The 19,440-nt window shown below is 38.8% G+C and overlaps 1 protein-coding gene across 14 annotated transcripts in view; it reads left to right on the top strand.

Moving 5' to 3' along the window:
* Positions 1–1,096: 1,096 nt before the first annotated feature.
* RAD51B (RAD51 paralog B) overlaps positions 1,097–19,440 on the top strand; it is a 662,595-nt gene continuing 644,251 nt past the window's right edge. For 9 of the 14 annotated variants that reach the window (XM_021941905.2, XM_021941909.2, XM_017961267.3 and 6 more), the window contains exons 1-5: positions 1,133–1,260; positions 1,524–1,709; positions 4,285–4,370; positions 5,129–5,242; positions 14,573–14,689. In XM_021941905.2, coding sequence (XP_021797597.1) covers positions 4,287–4,370; positions 5,129–5,242; positions 14,573–14,689 — 315 coding nt within the window. In that variant the 5' untranslated portion in view covers positions 1,133–1,260; positions 1,524–1,709; positions 4,285–4,286. Of the gene's footprint in view, positions 1,261–1,523; positions 1,710–4,284; positions 4,371–5,128; positions 5,243–14,572; positions 14,690–18,089; positions 18,233–19,440 lie in introns of those variants that run through there. The other 5 variants (XM_021941911.2, XM_021941912.2, XM_021941907.2 and 2 more) reach the window with 4 other exon arrangements.

Below are 19,440 nucleotides of genomic sequence, written 5' to 3'. Positions count from 1 at the left end.
TGCCTTTGCAGGACTAGTACATTAGCTACAAGTTTAGAAATTACAGTTTAGGGGGCATGCAGCCTCTGGCTCCAAGAGTCTGAACCTCCCCAAATTGCTCCTGGGGGTGACGTCACTATTGTAAGCCCTGAGATCAGTGCTTGAGATATTCTGCAGACTCTGCACTCGATGGATCAACTGTCACCACTCAGACCAGTAATCTGGCCCAACCAATTTTGCCATCTTACCCAGGAACAGAAGACATTAAGAAAACCTCACTTCTGACCCCTTGCGATTCCATCTCCAACCTGACCAATCAGCACTCCCCACTTCCTAAGCCCCCACCAGCCAAACTGTTGGTAAAAACTCCGATCCCCAAATGCTCGGGACAACTGATTTGAGTAATAATAAAACTCCAGTCTTCCGCACAGCTGGCTCTGCGTGAATTACTCTTTCTCCATCGCAATTCCCCTGTCCTGATAAATTGGCTCTGTCTAGGCAGCCGGCAAGGTGAACCCACTGGCGGTTTCAAAAGTGCTGGGATTACAGGCATGAGCCACCGCGCCCGGCCTGTTTTTTGTATTTTTTGTAGAGGTGAAGGGGTGGTGGAGGGTGTCTCAATATGTTGCCCAAGCTGGTCTCGAACTTCTGGGCTCAAGTGATCCTCCCGCCTCGGCCTCCCAAATGGCGGATCACGAGGTCAGGAAATCGACATCATCCTGGCTAACACGGTGAAACCCCGTGTGTATTTTGTATTTTGCAAAAATACAAAAAATTAGCCAGGCGTGGTGGCGGGCGCCTGTAGTCCCAGCTACTCGGGAGGTTGAGGCAGGAGAATGGCGCGAACCCAGGAGGCGGAGCTTGCAGTGAGCGGAGATCACGCCACTGCACTCCAGCCTGGGAGACAGAGCGAGACCCCGTCTGGCAAAGAAAAAAAAAAGAAAAATTTCCAAACAGGGTGTTCCCTTGCCTCACATTCTCTTTGGTGATGGTCCGCCAACAGATTTTGATAATCACTGTTTTGAGGAACTGCTTCAGATTCGATCTGTTAGGCTGATCACAGTATTAACTACAATTCCCAGCAAGCCGCGGACCCAACCTGGGCCTCTGCCCGCCTCTGATTGGATACAATAGCCAGGATGACGACCCAATCAGTACTTCGGTTGTTGCTTTGCGGCGCTTTCCGCGGGGAAACTATAAAGGGTGGGGAAACTTGAAAGTTGGATGCTGCAGACTCGGTACTGGAAAGTTTCATGTGGGATGCCGTTGTGGGGAAGTGAGGTTCGCTCATTATTTCCTGCTCCTTCCCTAGGCCCGTGGGTGTCGATATTGGGGGAGCGGAGATTTTCTCTTGGGTGCTGGTCACGCCCCCTTAAGACTGTCGGGATCTTGACTAAGAACCCCGCCGTGAATTCCGGGGGTGGGGGCGGCTTCGGGCCTTCTTTTGGTGGGGAATGCTTGGAAGCTGCTCATTGTTGGAAAAAGCTCTTTTTAGGGGATTCCGAGTGATGTTTCCGCCTGTTGATGCCCATCTTCCTCCCCAGCCCCTTCCCGCTTCAGGTAGCCTGTCATTAGGGGAAGTTGAGGGACTGTCCCACTTCAGGTGGTGTTGGAGACCGTGGAATCTGGAGTCCGGTCCCTGGATTCGAATGCGAGCTTCACACCAATTGTCAGCTGTTTAACTTTGCCCAAGTTTCTCAACTCGGTGCCTCGGTATCCTGTAAAGTAAGGTAAAATATCCGAAGCCTTTGGAACAGTGTGGCACATAATAAGGACTCAATAAATATTAGCTAATGTTGTTCCTCAACAGTTGTCGTTGAACATCTAACATGAAGAATTTTCTTTTCTTGGTGATGAGGAGGACAGGGTTCATTCTCCAGGGTTGACCGTCTCCCCTCAAGTGCAACACACATACGTGCGTTCGCGCACACATACACCGCAGGAATTTACCTGCTCCGGTGGAGGAAACAAACTCGCAAACCATAATAATACTTTGATAAGATTATCGAATAGATAATGTACGAAGTTGATGGGAACATTGGAGAGGAAAAGACTTGACCCTGGGGAAGGTTTTGTGGAGGAAAGTCAGGGAGACAGGATGACAATTGCGTGACCTACCAATACACATACCATATGACTGGAGGGCAGATCATGTGAGAGTCATTATGATGATTGCTGACCTTAAGTACTATATGCCAGGCACTCCCCGAGTGCTTTAAGCTCCACTACAGTCATATGCCGTGGTAAATTCATATGACTGTAAAACAACGGTTTTAAGGAAATTAAGACACTAAGAGGTGAAGTAACTGCCAGGAAGGACAGGAACTGAACCTTGCAATGTGATGTATGAGTGAGAAGGAAGTGAGGGACCAATTTTTGATGTTTTTCTATGTGATCCTAAGAAGTTAGGAATATATCCGGTAGTCTACCAATCCCATGGGAAGTGTTAAAGGATAGTGTCTTTTTAGGAAGGTACTCAGGGCAGGATTGTGACACTGATATGACTTTTGCAGGCGAATTTGGGGCTTCTTCCTGTCTGCTCCCATAGCACTTTTAAATAGCAATTGCGATACTTACTGCATGACTGTAGTTATTTGTGTGTACCTCTCTTTTCATCTCTTAACTATGAGTATTCAAAGGGGAGGTGATATGCTTAAATTATTCTTGTACCCCAGAGCTCAGCAGGGTGTGTATTTAAATGCCTGTGGAAGGAGCCAATTAAGGAACAAATGAATGGAGTGGCCAGAAACAATATGCAATAGTCCAGGCAAGTGATGGGAGTGGCCCTATTAAGGCAGAGATAGCAGAATTGGTTGTTGTTAAAGTCCCTGTAGTTTAGAATTTATAGCTTTTTGTTTGTTTGTTTGTCTTTTGTTTTTGATAGGGTCTCAGTCTGTTCCCCAGGCTAGAGTGCAGTGGTGTGATCAAAGCAGCCTCGACCTCCTGGGCTCAGATGGTCCTCTCATCTCAGCCTCCTGAGTAGCTAGGACTACTACAGTTGTGCGGCACAATGCCCAGCTAATTTTTGTATTTTTTGTAGAGACAGGTTCTCTCTATGTCGCCCAGGCTGGTCTCAAACTCCTGGGCTCAAGCAATTTGCCTGTCTTGTCCTCCCAAAGTGCTGGGATTATAGACGTGAGCCGCCTTGTGTGGCCCGTAGTTCTTTTCTTTCTTTCCTTTTTTTTTAAATTGAATTGATCAGTCTAAATGGTGTGATTACCTGAAACTACCTGATCTGAAAAGACACTAGGCAATGTTATAGCAGGTATCACTTGGTTTTCTATTGGGGGAAACAAGTCAATGCTAACAAATTCCCATAGAGAGAAATGAGGAGGATGTATTTTGTGTTTGTGAGAAGTGTGTGTGTGTGTGAGAGAAAGAGAGAGATAGAGATTGATTCAATCTGATTTAGATAATTTAGGTGTTAAATAGAAATTTGGGCCATGGTATTGGAAATAAACAAACATGTACATTCTCAGTACATGTACATTCTCAGTATACATATATTTTCATTCCAAAATGTTACTTCTTTTCTGATAACTATATTGCTTTATTCCTTGGATTTATTCCTTTCCTCTGGAAAGAACTGAAAAATGTGTATCTACCATCTCAATGAGATATACAGCTTCTCCTTTGTATGAATTAAGAGACTCACAGTAATTCTTTTTTAATTCTCTGAAGATAAATCTTTCATGAGCCTCATTTGCACCTAGCAAGGTACAATAGTGAAATTTAACTCATGTGAGAATATAAGCAGCTAGTGTTAATATAGAACATTTTGGGCCAGGCCTGTTCGCTTATGCCTGTAATCTCAGCACTTTAGGAGGTCAGCATGGGAGGATCACTTGAGCCCAGGAGTTCGAGACCAGCTTGGACAACATGGCAAAACCCTGTCTCTACAAAAATTGGGCGGGCATTGTGGCGACCTTGTCTCTACAAAAAATACAAAAATTAGCCATATCCAAATAAAATTTATACATGCATTGAACATTTTAAGATGCTCTACAAATGTGAAGTGGTACTATATTCATGTAGTAAATATTGAATAATTGTGTGAAATTATATTTGAGGTTGCCTTGTTTTTCTGTGTGCCTGTTTGATAAAAAATTGTCTCTCATATTTAAAACATTTAAAAAGATTCTATAGCATTCCTTTATCAGTAATATTTTTAACACAGTATGTTTCATTTTGCATATGGAGAAACTTGAGGAATTTTTAATTTTGTTTTGGATAGCCTATTCACTATTACTTATGTTATATTCTATTTTTTTTTCATGGTTCTTCTTTTCTTTGCTGGATCTGGAGGCATGGGTAGCAAGAAACTAAAACGAGTGGGTTTATCACAAGAGCTGTGTGACCGTCTGAGTAGACATCAGATCCTTACCTGTCAGGTAAATTTTATTTAAAATTTTTATTGAGAAGTTTTATGCACAAGTTAACTTTATACCTTAATACTTCTTAAACTTGTAATATGAAAATGTAGGCTTACAAAATAAAAAAGATAAACGATGGTGCTTTTCCATAGGCTACAATATCAAGCTTCCTTGGGTGCATTTCCAATTGCGATTTCATTTACCCAAATTTAGTATTTTTGCATTTTGAGGGGAGAGTGGTCATGGCATAAGGTGAAGTAACAGCTTTGTTATTTATTTGTAGTTACATGAGAAATAGGACTGAAATGAGGAGATACTATTCAAAATATATAATTTCTCTTAAAAGCAAAAGAAATTAATAGACCATTTTCTTATTGATGGAGTATGCGAAATATATAGAGCAGATCTTGCATTTTTAAGCAAGGTAGTGAAGCAAATCCTCCTTAGCAGGGTAAATAAGATTTAAAGGTTTTGGTTGGTTGGTTTTGTTCTTTGTTGTTTTTGAGACTAGGTTCTCATGTTGCCCTAGCTGGTCTTGAACTCCTGGACTTAAGCAATCCTCCAGCCTCAACTCCCAGGTAGCTGGGATTACAGGCACACACCACTGTGCCTGGCTAGATTTAAAGTTTTATCTTACTTTAATGAATGTATAAATCTTTGATCTGCAATAAATTATACTTTTGTCTACATAAGCAGTATCAATTGAAGGTTTCCTTTTAACTCTAATATCTTTGTTACACATATATGTTTAAAATACTCTCTTTATGTTTCTTTAGGACTTTTTATGTCTTTCCCCACTGGAGCTTATGAAGATGACTGGTCTGAGTTATCGAGGTGTCCATGAACTTCTATGTATGGTCAGCAGGGCCTGTGCCCCAAAGATGCAAACGGTATATTTATATTTTATTATGATTTGATTATGAATGATTCCTCATCTCATTAAACATGCTTTTTTAGGGATGAGGCACATGCAGAAATAGAGATGAGTACCTCAAAAATATTGAGTTTTCTACCATAGAAGTTAGTTCTCTAAGGAAAACACATGTGAAGCAAATATTTTTTTCTTTTTTGAGACACTCTGTTGCCCAGGCTGGAGTGCAGTTGCATAATCTCGGCTCTCTCCAGCCTCTGCTTTCTGGGTTCAAGTGATTCTCCTGCCTCAGCCTTCTGAGTAGCTGGGATTACAGGCACGGTACTACCATGCCAGCTAATTTTTGTATTTTTAGTAGAGATGGGTTTTCACCTTGTTGGCCAGGCTGGTCTCAAACTTCTGACCTCAAGTGATCTGCTCACCTCGGCCTCCCAAAGTGCTGGGATTACAGGCGTGAGCCACTGTGCCTGGCCTATATGTGAAAAATTTATGTAGTTTATAAACTCATGGGAGACAATTTCCAAATAAGGGAATTAGGGAGAAACAGAAAGTTTTTACTTTTTTTCTGTAGCCAATAGCGGTAGTTCCAAAGGTCATCTTTCTCTGATTGATTAGGTAGTATTTGAGGGCCTCGTAGTTAAATTATAATCTTAATTTTAGAATGCCCCTTTCTTTGATATACTGACCTTTACCATCATCACTTGCTCTAGATCATAAAGTACACATAATTGTACTTATACTTGCTTATTGATTGAATAAGAGGTAATTAAAAATTTATCCTTTCCTCTTAAGAAAATTTGAAGTCTTTTACAAAAGCCCTCATCAAATTGTACATTTTTTCAGACTTTTTGTGTCATGACTGTAGCTTAGCTTTTCAAATTGTAGATTTGAAACATGATAGAAATATCTTGTTTTCCCACAATAAAAGTTTCCTAAAATTCTGTTCAGTGTTTTGCAAATGTATTTATTTATGTGGACTGTAAGTTACTTACCTCACTACCTTATATTGAAATTTACTGAACACTGAACAATGAAGTACAATTCTCTGAAGAAGGGGAGAAGGAAGGAATGTTAGTGTCATTTGAAACTTCTAAAAACAATGAACAGATATTTGAACAACAGATATTTCCTTCCTTCCTTCCTTCCTGTCTGTCTCTCTTTCTTTCTTTCTTTCTTTCTTTCTTTCTTTCTTTCTTTCTTTCTTTCTTTCTTTCTTTCTTTCTTTCTTTCTTTTGTTTTTTCTTTTTCTTTTTTTTTTTGAGATGAGGTCTGGCTCTGTTGCTCTGGCTGGAGTCTAGTGGTGTGATCTTGGCTCACTGCAGCCTCCACCTCCTGGGCTCAAGCCATCCTCCCACCTCAGCCTCCTGAGTGGCTGGGACTACAGGTGCACACCATCATGCCCGACTAAGTTTTGTGTTTTTTGTAGAGATGTGGTTTTGCCACATAGCCTAGACTGTTCTTGAACTTATGAGCTCAAGTGATCCTCCCACCTTAGCCTTCCCAAGTGCTGGGATTACAGGCATCAGCCACCGTGCCCGGCTGAACAACAAATATTTTCCTTTGTTCAGATTTAGCTTGTGATCTGAGGAAAATATTTTAAAGGCAGGATAGTCAGAAGGAGAATCAGAATTGGAGTTAGAAATTGGCATTAGTCTTAGCTTTATCATTGATTTCATTGCTTTGAACAGCTTTCTTTGTTTTATGGGAGAAAACAGAAGTTAAAATACTGTGCAATGATTCTGTGACTAGATTCAAATTAACTTGTTACTATTTTGAAGGTTGTAAAGCACCAGAAAATCTTTAATTTGTCATCTGTCATTCTAATTGATCAATATCCATGGCATATTTCCAGTTAATAATTAAATAAGAGAGCATGGTCCCAAAATTCAACTTTAATTTCTGCTTCCATCACTACCTTCAGCTGCCATCTTAATACAATTCCAAATACAGTTCAAGAAGCCATCTTTCTCCTGTGGTTTATGTTCATTCTTGTGCCATTCCTTATATTTCAGCACTGCCTTAAACATTGGCTTAGTTTTTTTTTTTTCCCCCCAACTTTTATTGTAAGTTCCGGGGTACATGTGCAGGATGCGCAGGTTTGTTACATAGGTAAACGTGTGCCATGGTGGTTTGCTGTACAAATCATCCTTTCACCTAGGTATTAAGTTCAGCATCCATTAGCTATTTTTCCTGAAGCTCTCCCTCTCCCCGACAACCTCCAACAGGCCCCAGTGTGTGTTGTTCCCTTCCATGTGTCCATGTGTTCTTATTGTTCAACTCCTGCTTATAAGTGAGAACACACAGTGTTTGGTTTTCTTTTCCTGCATTAGTTTGCTGAGGATGATGACTTCCAGCTCCATCCATGTCCCTGCAAAGGACATAATCTCATTCCTTTTTATGGCTGCATAGTATTCCTTTGTGTATGTATATCACATTTTCTTTATTCAGTCTATCATTGATGGGCATTTGGGTTGATTTCATGTCTTTGCTATTGTGAATAGTGCTGCAATGAACATATGTGTGCATGTATATTTATAATAGAATGATTTATATTCCTTTGTGTATATATCCAGTAATGGCATTGCTGGGTCAAATGGTATTTCTGCCTCTAGGTCTTTGAGGAATTGCCACACTGTCTTACACGATGGTTGAATTAATTTACACTCCCACCAACAGTGTAAAAGCATTCCTATTTCTCTGCAAGCTTGCCAGCATTTGTTGTTTCTCGACTTTTTAGTAATTGCCATTCTGATTGGTGTGAGATGGTATCTCATTGTGGTTTTGTTGTGCATTTCTCTAATGATCAGTGATGTTGAGCTTTTTTTTTATATGTTTGTTGGCCTCATGAATGTCTTCTTTTGAGAAGTATCTGTTCATGTCCTTAGTGCACTTTTTAATGGGTTTTTTGTTTTTTCTTGTAAATTTGTTTAAGTTCCTCGTAGAGTCCGAATATTAGATCTTTGTAGAATGGATAGATTGAAAAAATTTTCTCCCATTTTCTACCATGGTAGTTTCTTTTGTGATGCAGAAGTTCTTTAGTTTAATTAGATCCCATTTGTCAATTTTGCTTTTGTTCCAATTGCTTTTGGCATTTTCATCATGAAATCTTTACTTATGTCTATGTTCTGAATGGTATTGCCTAGATTTTCTTCTAGGTTTTGGGTTTTTTCTGTAGTTTTGGGTTTTACATTTAAGTCTATAATCCATCTTGAGTCAATTTTTGTGTAAAGTGTAAGGAAGGGGTCCAGTTTCAGTTTCATGCATATGGCTAACCGGTTCTCCCAGCATCATTTGTTAAATAGGGAATCCTTTCCCCATTGCTTGTTTTTGTCAGGTTTGTTGAAGACCAGATGGTTGTAGGTGTGTGGTCTTATTTCTGAGTTCTTTGTTCTGTTGCATTGGTCTATGTGTCTGTTTTTGTATCAGTACCAAGCTGTTTTGATTACTAGAGCCTTGTAGTATAGTTTGAAGTTGGGTAGCGTGATGCCTGCAGCATCATTCTTTTTGCTTCGGATTGTCTTGGCTATACAGGCTCCTTTTTGGTTTCGTGTGAATTTTAAAATAGTTTTTTAAAATTCTGCAAAGAATGTCAATGGTAGTTTAATGGGAATAGCATTGAATCTATAAATTACTTTGGGCAATATGGCCATTTTCATGATATTGATTCTTCCTATCCATGAGATCCATGAGCATGGAATGTTTTTCTGTTAGTTTGTGTCCTCTGATTTCTTGGAGCAGTGGTTTGTAGTTCTCCTTGAAGAGGTCCTTCATGTCCCTTGTTAGCTGTATTGCTAGGTATTTTATTTTCTTTGTAGCAATTGTGAATGGGAGTTCATTCATAATTTGGCTCTCTGCTTGCCTGTTATTCGTCCATTGGCTTAGTTTTAGTTCATTTCTTCAGGAAATTTTTTTGCTCATTTATTCAATCATTTATTCTTTTGACCTGTATTTACTGAATGTCAAGTATGTATTAGGTACTTTGTCAGGCACTGGGGATGTCATGGTGAACAAGTTTATACAGTTCCAGCCCTCTTGTAGTTTACAGTCTAGTGAGGGAAGCCAGACATTAAAATATTAATTCAGAAATAATTAGTTAATTATAATAGTGCTAAATCCTATAAAGGAAAGGCATAAGGGGCTATGAAACTTTATAATAAGGGACACTACTTAGTTTGGGGGTCAGGAGGGCCCTTCCAAGGAAGCAGTACTTTAGCTAAAACGTGGAAGATGAATAGGTGAGAGATAGGCAAAGGAGTTGGGAAGGGAGATGGGCAGGGAAGAGTTATTGGACACTGGGTATAACAGATGCAAAGGCCCTGGGAAGAGAAGGAGAATGGGGCTTGCACGAGTGGGACATAACAGCAAAGAAGAGAGTGGTAGGAGATGAAGCCAGAGAAGTAAGCAGGAGTCAGATTATTAGGGCTTTGCACGCCAAGTTAAGGATTCTGGACTTTATTCTGAGAGCAATGGAAACTCATAAGAAGGGTATACTGTAATATGTGTTTTAAAAAGATCAGTCTTGGATGTGGACAAGTGATTGAAAAGGAGGAAGAAAATATTCATGAAGATTAGTTAGGTACCTATTACTGTGTTCCAGACCAAAAGTGATGGTGACTTGTATTATTAATGCAGAGGTTGTAGTGTTGATTAATATGAGAGATATTTAGGAGGGATAATTTTTTTTGTTTGTTTTTGAGACAGAGTCTCACTCTGTTGTCCAGGCTGGAGTGCAGTGGTGCAATCTCGGCTCACTCCAACCTCTGCCTTCTGGTTCCGGCAATTCTTGTGCCTAAGCCTCCTCAGTAGCTGGGACTACAGACATGCACCATCACACATGGCTAATTTTTGTATTTTTAGTAGAGATGGGGTTTTGCTGTTGGCCAGGTGGGTCTCGAACTGCTGGCCTCAAGCAATCCACCTGCCTCAGCCTCCCAATATGCTGGGATTACAGACGTGAGCCACTGTGCTCAGCCTAGGAGAGAATATTAATGGAATTTGGTAATTGTTTGGCTGAGGTGGTAGTGACGTACAGAAAAGTGTCAGAGATGATTCCCTGACTTTTGCTCTGAGAAACGGAGTGGTACCATTTCCTTAGATCAGGAGTACTGGAAGAGGAGCAGGTTTGAGGGAGGCGGATCATACATTCAATTTAGTACTTGTGTAAGTTTTTTTTTTTTTTTTTTGAGATGAAGTTTTGCTCTTGTCGCCCAGGCTGGAGTGCAATGGCAAGATCTCGCCTCAGGCTCCCAGGTTCAAGCGATTCTCCTGCCTTAGCCTCCTCAGTAGCTGGGATTACAGGCACCCAATACCATGCCCGGTTAATTTTTTATATTTTTAGTAGAGACAAGGTTTCAGCATGGTGGCCAGGCTGGTCTCGAACTCGTGACCTCAGGTGATCCACCTGCCTCAGCCTCCCAAAGTGCCATGATTACAGGCATGAACCACCGTACCGTCCGGTACTTGTCTGATTTAAGATGCTTATAAAACATATTGTGAAGATGGGAAGTAGGCAGTTAAATATATGGACCTGGACCTTGAAGGCGAGGCATGCACGTGGGAGTCATTGGTGTAAATATGATAGTTGAAGCTATCAGAATGGACGAGTGATTGCCTATAAAGTGCATACAGTAAGACGATAAGTGTACTTAAGCCTGAAACCTGAGTGATGCCAACAGTTACAGGTCAGATTAGACGATAATGAGTCTGAGAAGAAGCAGCCACCAAAGTAGAAGAAAAACTGGTAGTGTCATATCACAAAACTCGTCTTTGTCTCATTTATATACATACTACTTCTCTGAAGTTTTGTTCTATTAGTTCATTTTATTCTTTTTTTGAGACGAAGTTTTGCTTTTGTTGCCCAGGCTGGAGTGCAATGGCACAATCTTGGCTCACTGCAACCTCCTCCTCCCAGGTTCAAGCGATTCTCCTGCCTCAGCCTCCTAAGTAACTGGGATTACAGGCATGTGCTACCACGCCCGGCTAATTTTTTCTTTTGTATTTTTAGTAGAGATGGGGTTTCTCCATGTTGGTCAGGCTGGTCTCAAACTCCGGACCTCAGGCGATCCACCCACCTCGGCCTCCCAAAGTGCTGGGATTACAGGTGTGAGCCACTGCACCCAGCCAATTATTATTTTTTTGACTTACCAAATCTATTATTCTAGAAATTACACTTAAAATTGCAAATGAAGTACTTTAATTTGGACAGATTGGGCTGCCTTTGCATGTTTGAGAAAGTATCCTCACATGCATCCACATTGCCTGATGATAGATTATAGACAAAAATGTGTACGTAAGGATGCCTACTGAAATATTTTTTATATCAAAACATTGGAAACAATAATAATAGTAAGGAAGGAGATAAATTATATTACATTTATGTTAAGGAATATTATGTAGGCACTAAAATCTTTGAAAAATTATTATTTATTTATTTTTATAGAGATGAGGTCTTTCTATGATGCCCAGGCTGATCTTGAAATCCTGGCTTCAAGTGATCCTCCTGCCTTAGCCTCCCAAAGTGCTGGGATTACAGGCATGAGCGACCATGACCAGCCAAGAATTTGTAATAACAGGAGAAATGCCCAGGATATAAATGCTTAGTGAAAAAAGCAGGCTACGAAATTGTATATAGTATACATGCCAATTTTATAAAAATGAACGTTATAAAGGTATTTGGCATATATTGTTAATAATGGTTATCTTAGGATTGTGGAATTTTTTACTGACTTCTGTTTTCTTTAACTTTTTTCTTCTTTCCAAATTTGCTTTAGGTAAGTTATGTTCTTTAATTAGGAAAAAAGCAGCAATGGTTCTTGTTTGTACCCTTGTGGTAATATCTGGCGAATCTCTTAGTCTCCGTTTTTTTACCCTTTGTGAAATGGAGATAATTATACCTGTGTGTAAATGAAATAATGTACGTGAAGTACTTACTACAGCACATAGTAGATGTGCAACAAATGCTCTTTACCTGCCTATCCTTGCCTTTTCCTTACTGTTCATGATTCCTGAATCACAGCAGTATCTAAGAGGAGCTGATGTTATTTGCTCCATATCCTAGCATAGCGACTGGACAGTGCCCTGGAGCAGGCAAAGCTAAACTGAAATGTACAGCAGACCATTAACAAACGGAGGTTGTCAAAAGCCTTTAAAATAATAAAAGGAACATTAGAAAATGAACATCTTTTAAAAATCAGGTAAAATTTTAATATCCCGGAATATTAATAAAAGTAATTTAAAAAACAATTTTCCTTATAGAGTATTAACTTTTGTAGCTCTAAATACATCAGAATGATCAAAACCAACACATAAAATCACCAGAATTCTTTGTATAATTTCTTGTGGACAAACACCAAGGACAATAAAGGAGAATTTTGGGCCAGGTGCAGTGGCTCACACCTGTAATTCCAGCACTTTGGGAAGCCGAGGTGGGCAGGCCACTTGAGGGTGGGAGTTCGAGGCCAGTCTGGTCAACATGGCAAAACCCAGTCTCTGCTAAAAATAAAAAAATTAGCTGGGTGTGGTGGCAGGCACCTGTAATCCCAGCTACTTGGGAGGCTGAAGCAGGAGAATCGCTTGAACCCAGGAAGTGGGGTTGTAGTGAGCTGAGATCGCATCACTGTACTCCAGCCCAGGTGACAGAGTGAGACTCTGTCTTGAACAAAAAAAAAGGAGAATTTCAGAATTTTATAATATTGGAAAAACTTCAGATAAGTAGTGTTTCTCCCCTTGTTCGCAGGGAATATGTTTCAAGACCCACAGTGGATGTTTGAAAATTTGGATAGTACCAAACTATATGTATACTACGTTTTTTGGATCTGATAACTGAGACGGCTACTGACTAACAGGCAGGGAATGTCTATAGTGCGTATACACTTGGCAAAGGGATGATTCACATCCAAGCGGGATCATGTGAGATTTCACCATGCTACTCAGAGCTGTGTGCAATTTAAAACTTATGAATTATTTCTGGAATTATCCATTTAATATTTTCAGATCAATGTTGACCATGGGTAACTGAAACATGGGAAGTGAAACCGTGGATAAGGGGTACTGTCGTACTGTGTACCTGGCTTTCGATAAAGTTGCTAGTACCAAAAGTTTTTATCTCCACTACTATTACCTTCTTCTAGCTACCATTATTTTTCTTTGGAATGATTGTAATGTCTTCCTGACAGATCTCCCAGTTTCAAGCTGTTCTTCACAAACTAATCTGAGTATGCCTTTGAAATTATAATTTGTTGTATTAGTTTCCTGTGGCAGTTCTAATACAAATCATACCCTGGGTGGCTTCAGACAACAGAAATTTATCCTCTTACAGTTTTGGAGTTCAGAGGTTCAAAATTAAGGTGTAGGCAGAGCTGCATTCTCTCCAGAGGTTCTAGGGGATTATCAGTTCCTTGCCTCTTTCAGCTTTTGGTGGCCATTAGCATTCTTTGGCTTGTGGCTGCTTCTCTCTCTATTCCATCTTCACGTAACCTTTTCCTGTGTGTATTGAATTCCCTCTGCCTCTCTCTTATGAGTGAGGGTATTTAGGGTCCATCTGGATAATCCATGATTATCCCTTCATCTCAAGGTCTTTAACAATCAAATCTGCAAACACCCATTTTGCAAATAAGGTAATATTCACAGACAGGTTCTGGAGATTTGATTTGGATATCCAGGGGTGGGGGTGGGGGGTCATTTCTCAGCCTTCCACACCTTCCTTCACACTGTTCTTCACAAATGAACCCGAGTTTGAAATGATGACTTGATCACGTCACTCCTTTTTGCATCTTCAACAGAGCTGTTCATGGTTAGGCCCCTGCTTACTTCTCTAGCCTCATTGCTTGCTGTACTGCACCCACACTCCATCTTTTAGCCATTCTAAATGAACTGTATATTTTACAGTTTGTGTTAGTCCCTGTTTCCTCTCTTGCTTCTTGACCTTTCTTCGTACATTCTGCCCTCTTTGGCAGGAATAGTCACATTTCCCTTGCTTACCTAATAGCTCTTTCAGATTTTAGCACAGGCATCCAGCAATTCCATTGTTTCCAAAATCTATATCAGTTATACTTTCCCTATTACATTATCTCTTATTAATTGTGTTGTAATTGCCTGGTTTCTAGTCCTAATTTCATAGTCTCTGGTTGACTTCATAAGACTGTGAGGGCAGCGTCTCTCTCTGTTTTGTCATATCCCCATAATCTAGCACAGACTCTGGCACAGAGTAAATATTTGTTGAACAAATAAATAATAGAAGGGAAAAGGATGGATTAGGGTTAAAGTTGCTAAAATTTAGAAAATTAGAGTTGGTTTATGTTTTTGAATATATATAAAGGTTGAAAAAAAACTTAATCATTTTCTTGTTCAGGCTTATGAGATAAAAGCACAAAGGTCTGCTGATTTCTCACCAGCATTCTTATCTACTACCCTTTCTGCTTTGGACAAAGCCCTGCATGGTGGTGTGGCTTGTGGATCCCTCACAGAGGTAAAGGAAAAATTTTTCATACCTTCTTCCATTGACCTATAATCTTCAGAGCCAGGGAAAAAGTTTAGTTAAAAAACATAAATTATTTCTTGAACAGTAATCTGATTTAAATTATAAGTACTTCAAGGATATGGTTCTCCACACAGTGCTTAGTGTGGTTGCTCTGCAAACAGAGGGGTTAAAAACAAAATCCTTGCTGACTGATTAAAATCTACTTAGGTTGCTGTTTCATTGAATTAACTTAGAAAGTGATAAATATTGCTGGGTGTGTTTATATATGTGTTTTATATATATGATACATACACATATGTTATATATACCTGCATACATATATTTATGTTATATGTACACACATATACACATATGTCACATACATGTAATATATACATGCATGTCATATGTAATATGTATGCACATAAATAACATTATATATTATATCTATATGATTATATCATGCCTGTAATCCCAGCACTTTGAGCAACAACGCAAGACCCCATCTTTATCAAAAAAAAAAAAAAAGAAACCATTTAGCCGTATGTGGTGGTGCATGCATATGGTCTGAGCTAGTCAGGAGGCTGACCTTGAGCCAGGGAGTTCAAGGCTGGAGTGAGCCATGGTCACACCACTGCACTCCAGCCTGGGTAACAGAGCAAGACCCTGTCTCAGAAAAAAGAAGGTAGTAAATATTATGAAATAATATTGTGAAACAATTGGAGGAATTAAAAAAGGATCACTCCTTATAAATTAGGAAGGACAATTTGAAATTTTGTTAACACATGGAAAAATTATAGTATTAAACTGGAGTGAGCTATTTTTACTTTCTGTTATAGATAAAATGTCTTCTAGGAAGTGACAGGTTATTGGATTAGTTAATACTGTTGCATAACAAATTATTCCAAAAACTAAGTGGCTTAAAACAATAAACATTGGTTATTTCTTAGTTTCTTTGTGAGTGGCTTAGCTTAGCAATGTTGATGAGGGATGCGGTCATCTGAAGCTTGGTCGGGGCTGTAGGATCTGTTTCTGAGGGGGCCATTTACATGACTGGAAAACGGGTGCTGGTGGTTGGCAGAAGGCCACAGTACCTCCCCAGGTAGGCTCTCCACAGGCTTCTTGAGTCTTATGACATGATGGCTGACTTCCCCCAGGTGAGTGGTTTCGAAGAAGGCAAGATGGAAGTGGTGATATCTTTGGCAACCTAGCTTTAGAAGTTACATGCCCCTACCTCTGCCACTTTTCGTCATTAGAAGTGAGTCATTAAGTCAAACCTACATTTAGGGAAAGGGAAATTAGCGTCTTTTTTTTTTTTGAGACAGAGTCTTGCTCTGTTGCCTAGGCTGGAGTGCAGTGGCACAATCTTGGCTCGTTGCAACCTCTGCCTCCTAGGATCAAGTGAGTACCTGGGATTGCAGGCACGCATCACCACACCTGGGTAATATTTGTATTTCTACTAGAGATGGGGTTTCACCATGTTGTCCAAGCTGGTCTCGAACTCGTGACCTCAGGTGATCCACCCACCTGGGCCTCCCAAAGTGCTGGGATTACAGGCGTGAGCCACTACACCTGGCCAACCTTTTAAATGAAGAAGTGTCAGTAATTTGAGGACATTTTAAAACCACTGGTTATTTTCCTTGAAAACTGCTTACAATGTGGTGATTTGATAGACTATGTTTATCAATACACTCCTAAGGACTTCTTGCTTGAAAGTTCTAGGGGCATAAATACTTTCAGGAAACTTCTAAACAAGAACAGATTCTTTTGTTACATTCTGACAGTCATAATTTACCTGTCGATTTTTTTTCCTTGGAGATAGGGACCCTGTTTTAGATACTATACTTTATTTTATTTCCTGTCTTCCAAGAGAGATTTAAAGATTTATATGAACTACGCCTAGCAGATGCCTATTAAATAGTTGGTAATAAGTGAGTGAATTAGTTATTAATAAAAATGCACACACACACACACACACACCCTCTGCTTTTGGAATATACTGCCACCAGGTGGTGCCAGAATCGTACGATTTTACATAAACTTTTTGGGCTGAAGTTCCACTTGCTTAAATAAGGTTTATTACACTAGTGATCCACAGTCATAAACTTACTTATTTAAATGGCAAAAACATTGAACTTAAAGAAGATTAGCTGGGAAATTCTTTTTACTTTATAAGTTTTGGAATAATTTTTAATACTTTTTCACTTAGCTTTTATTAATGATTTTTAAAAATCCAAACAGAAGTTACAAGCCTTTTAGGTGTTTTGTTGTTATCTAATTGGCTGACTTGGAATAGGAAATATAAGTACTTTGACTCCTTAGTAGGGGCAGATTCTCTCCTTTCTGTTCTAGCTACAGGTAGCCTCTTCAATCTTTTTTGTTTTTTGTTTTTCAACTGAGTACACAGATTATATCAATTTATCTTCAAACAAAGAATTTTGTTTTTGCTTTTATTACAATTTTTAATTGATACAATAGTTGTATATATTTATGGGGTACAATGTGATATTTTGATATGTGTGTACAATGTATAATGATCAAGTCAGGGTAATTGGCATATCCATTGCTTCAAACATTTATCTTTTTTTTGTGTGTTGGGAACATCCAAAAGCCCGTCTTCTAGCTATTTGAAAACATACAATAAATTGTAAATTATAGTTCCCCTAAAGCGCTATAGAAAACTAACACTTATTCCTCCTATCTTGCTATAATTTTATAACTGCTAACCAATCTTTGGCTGTCTCCCTCTAACCATCTCAGCCTCTAGTAACCACTATTCTACTCTCTACTTCTATAAGATCAATTTTTTTAGCTTCTCCATATGAATGAGAACATACAATGTTTGTCTTTTTGTGTCTGACATTTTATTTAACCTAATGACCTTCAGTTCCATCCATGTTGTTGCAGATGACAGAATCTTATTCTTTTTTATGGCTGAATAGTACTCCATTGCATGTATGTACCACATATTCTTTATCCATTTGTCTGTTGATGGACACTTAGGTTGATTCCATCTCTTGGGTACTGTGAATAGTGCTGCAATAAAAATGGGAGTGTAACTTGACATACTGATTTCATACTGTGTATCATACATGCACATGCACATACACACATGTGGAGGTAAGACAGCAAGCAAAATGATAAAGCAAATTGGGCAAAATGTTAACAGTGGGTGGATGTGGGAAAAGAATACATAGTTCTGTATTCTGTTTTTATTTATTTTTAATTTATCTTTATTTTAAATTAAAAAAAAAATACATAGTCTAGCTGTGTCACCTAGGCTGGAGTGTAGTGGCACAGCCCATAGCTGACTGCAGCTTCAAACTCCTTGAGTGAAGTGAACCTCCCAAGTAGCTAGGACTACAGGTGTGCACCACCATGCCTGGCTAATTTTTAAAATCTTTTGTAGCGATGAGAACTTGCTATGTTGCCCAGACTGGTCTTGAACTCCTGACCTCAAGTGATCCCTTCTGCCTTGGCCTCCCAAAGTGTTGGGATTACAGGTGTGAGCTACTGTGCCTGGCCTTCTGTTTTTATTAACACCATTTTCCTGTAAGTTTAAAATTATTTCTAGATAAAAAAATAATAATAAAAAAAAACCTGTGATGTTTGCTGTAAGTAGATATTCTTGATCAGAAATAAGGAACTGTCCTTCATTTCCTAGCTAAAATACTAATTTGGTGTTATATTTTATCAAAAGCTTTTTTTTCTGCATTGATTGAAATGATTATGTTATTTTTCTTTGGTCTATTTTTCTTTGGTGAGAAACATTTAATAGATTTTTCTGATGTTAAACTACTATTGCATTTTTGGGACAAGTTCAACTTGGTCATGATATATTATCTTTTTTTATAAACTGTTGAATTCAGTTTGCTAATATTTAAGATTTTTCAATATTTAGGATGGATATTGAGCTGTAATTTTCCTTTTAGTAGTGTCTTTGTCTGAATTAGTATTTATCTTATACTAGTTTGGTAGAATGGATTATGGAATATCTCTTTTTTTAATATTCTGCAATATTTTGCATATCATGGGAATTATTTGTTCCTTGAAGATTTGGTAGAACTTGTCTGAAAAATTATCTGATCTTGATCTTTTTCCTTCTTAGAAGATTTTTAAAAAAATTCAATTCCTTTAATGATTATAGGACTACTCACGTTTTCTATTTCTTCTTGATTAGTTTCAGTGAATGAGATTTTTAGGAATTTGTCCATTTTCTTTATATTTTCAAATTTATTATAATAAAGTTATTCATTATAATCTTACAGCTCTTAAATCTGGTTTTACATGTGGTTTTTGTCCCCCTTTCCATTTCTGATATTACTTTGTTTTATTTCTCCCTCTCTTTTAAAAAAAATCTTGTCAGAGGTTTGAGTATTTTTGTCATCATTTTAAAGAACTCAGCATTTTGTTGTTGTTCTTTGTCAGTCCTCTCTATTATTTGTTCATCTTCTACCTCCTTTATTTCTGCCATTTTTTTTTTTTAATTTATTTATTATTATTATACTTTAAGTTGTAGGGTACATGTGCATAACATGCAGGTTTGTTACATATGTATACTTGTGCCATGTTAGTCTGCTGCACCCATCAACTCATCATTTACATCAGGTATAACTCCCAATGCAATCCCTCCCCCCTCCCCCCTCCCCATGATAGGCCCTGGTGTGTGATGTTCCCCTTCCTGAGTCCAAGTGATCTCGTTGTTCAGTTCCCACCTATGAGTGAGAACATGCGGTGTTTGGTTTTCTGTTCTTGTGATA

This window comes from Papio anubis, chromosome 7, assembly GCF_008728515.1.
Source record: "Papio anubis isolate 15944 chromosome 7, Panubis1.0, whole genome shotgun sequence".
Taxonomy (NCBI): Eukaryota; Metazoa; Chordata; class Mammalia; order Primates; family Cercopithecidae; genus Papio; species Papio anubis.
This window is presented reverse-complemented; position numbering and strand designations above follow the sequence as displayed.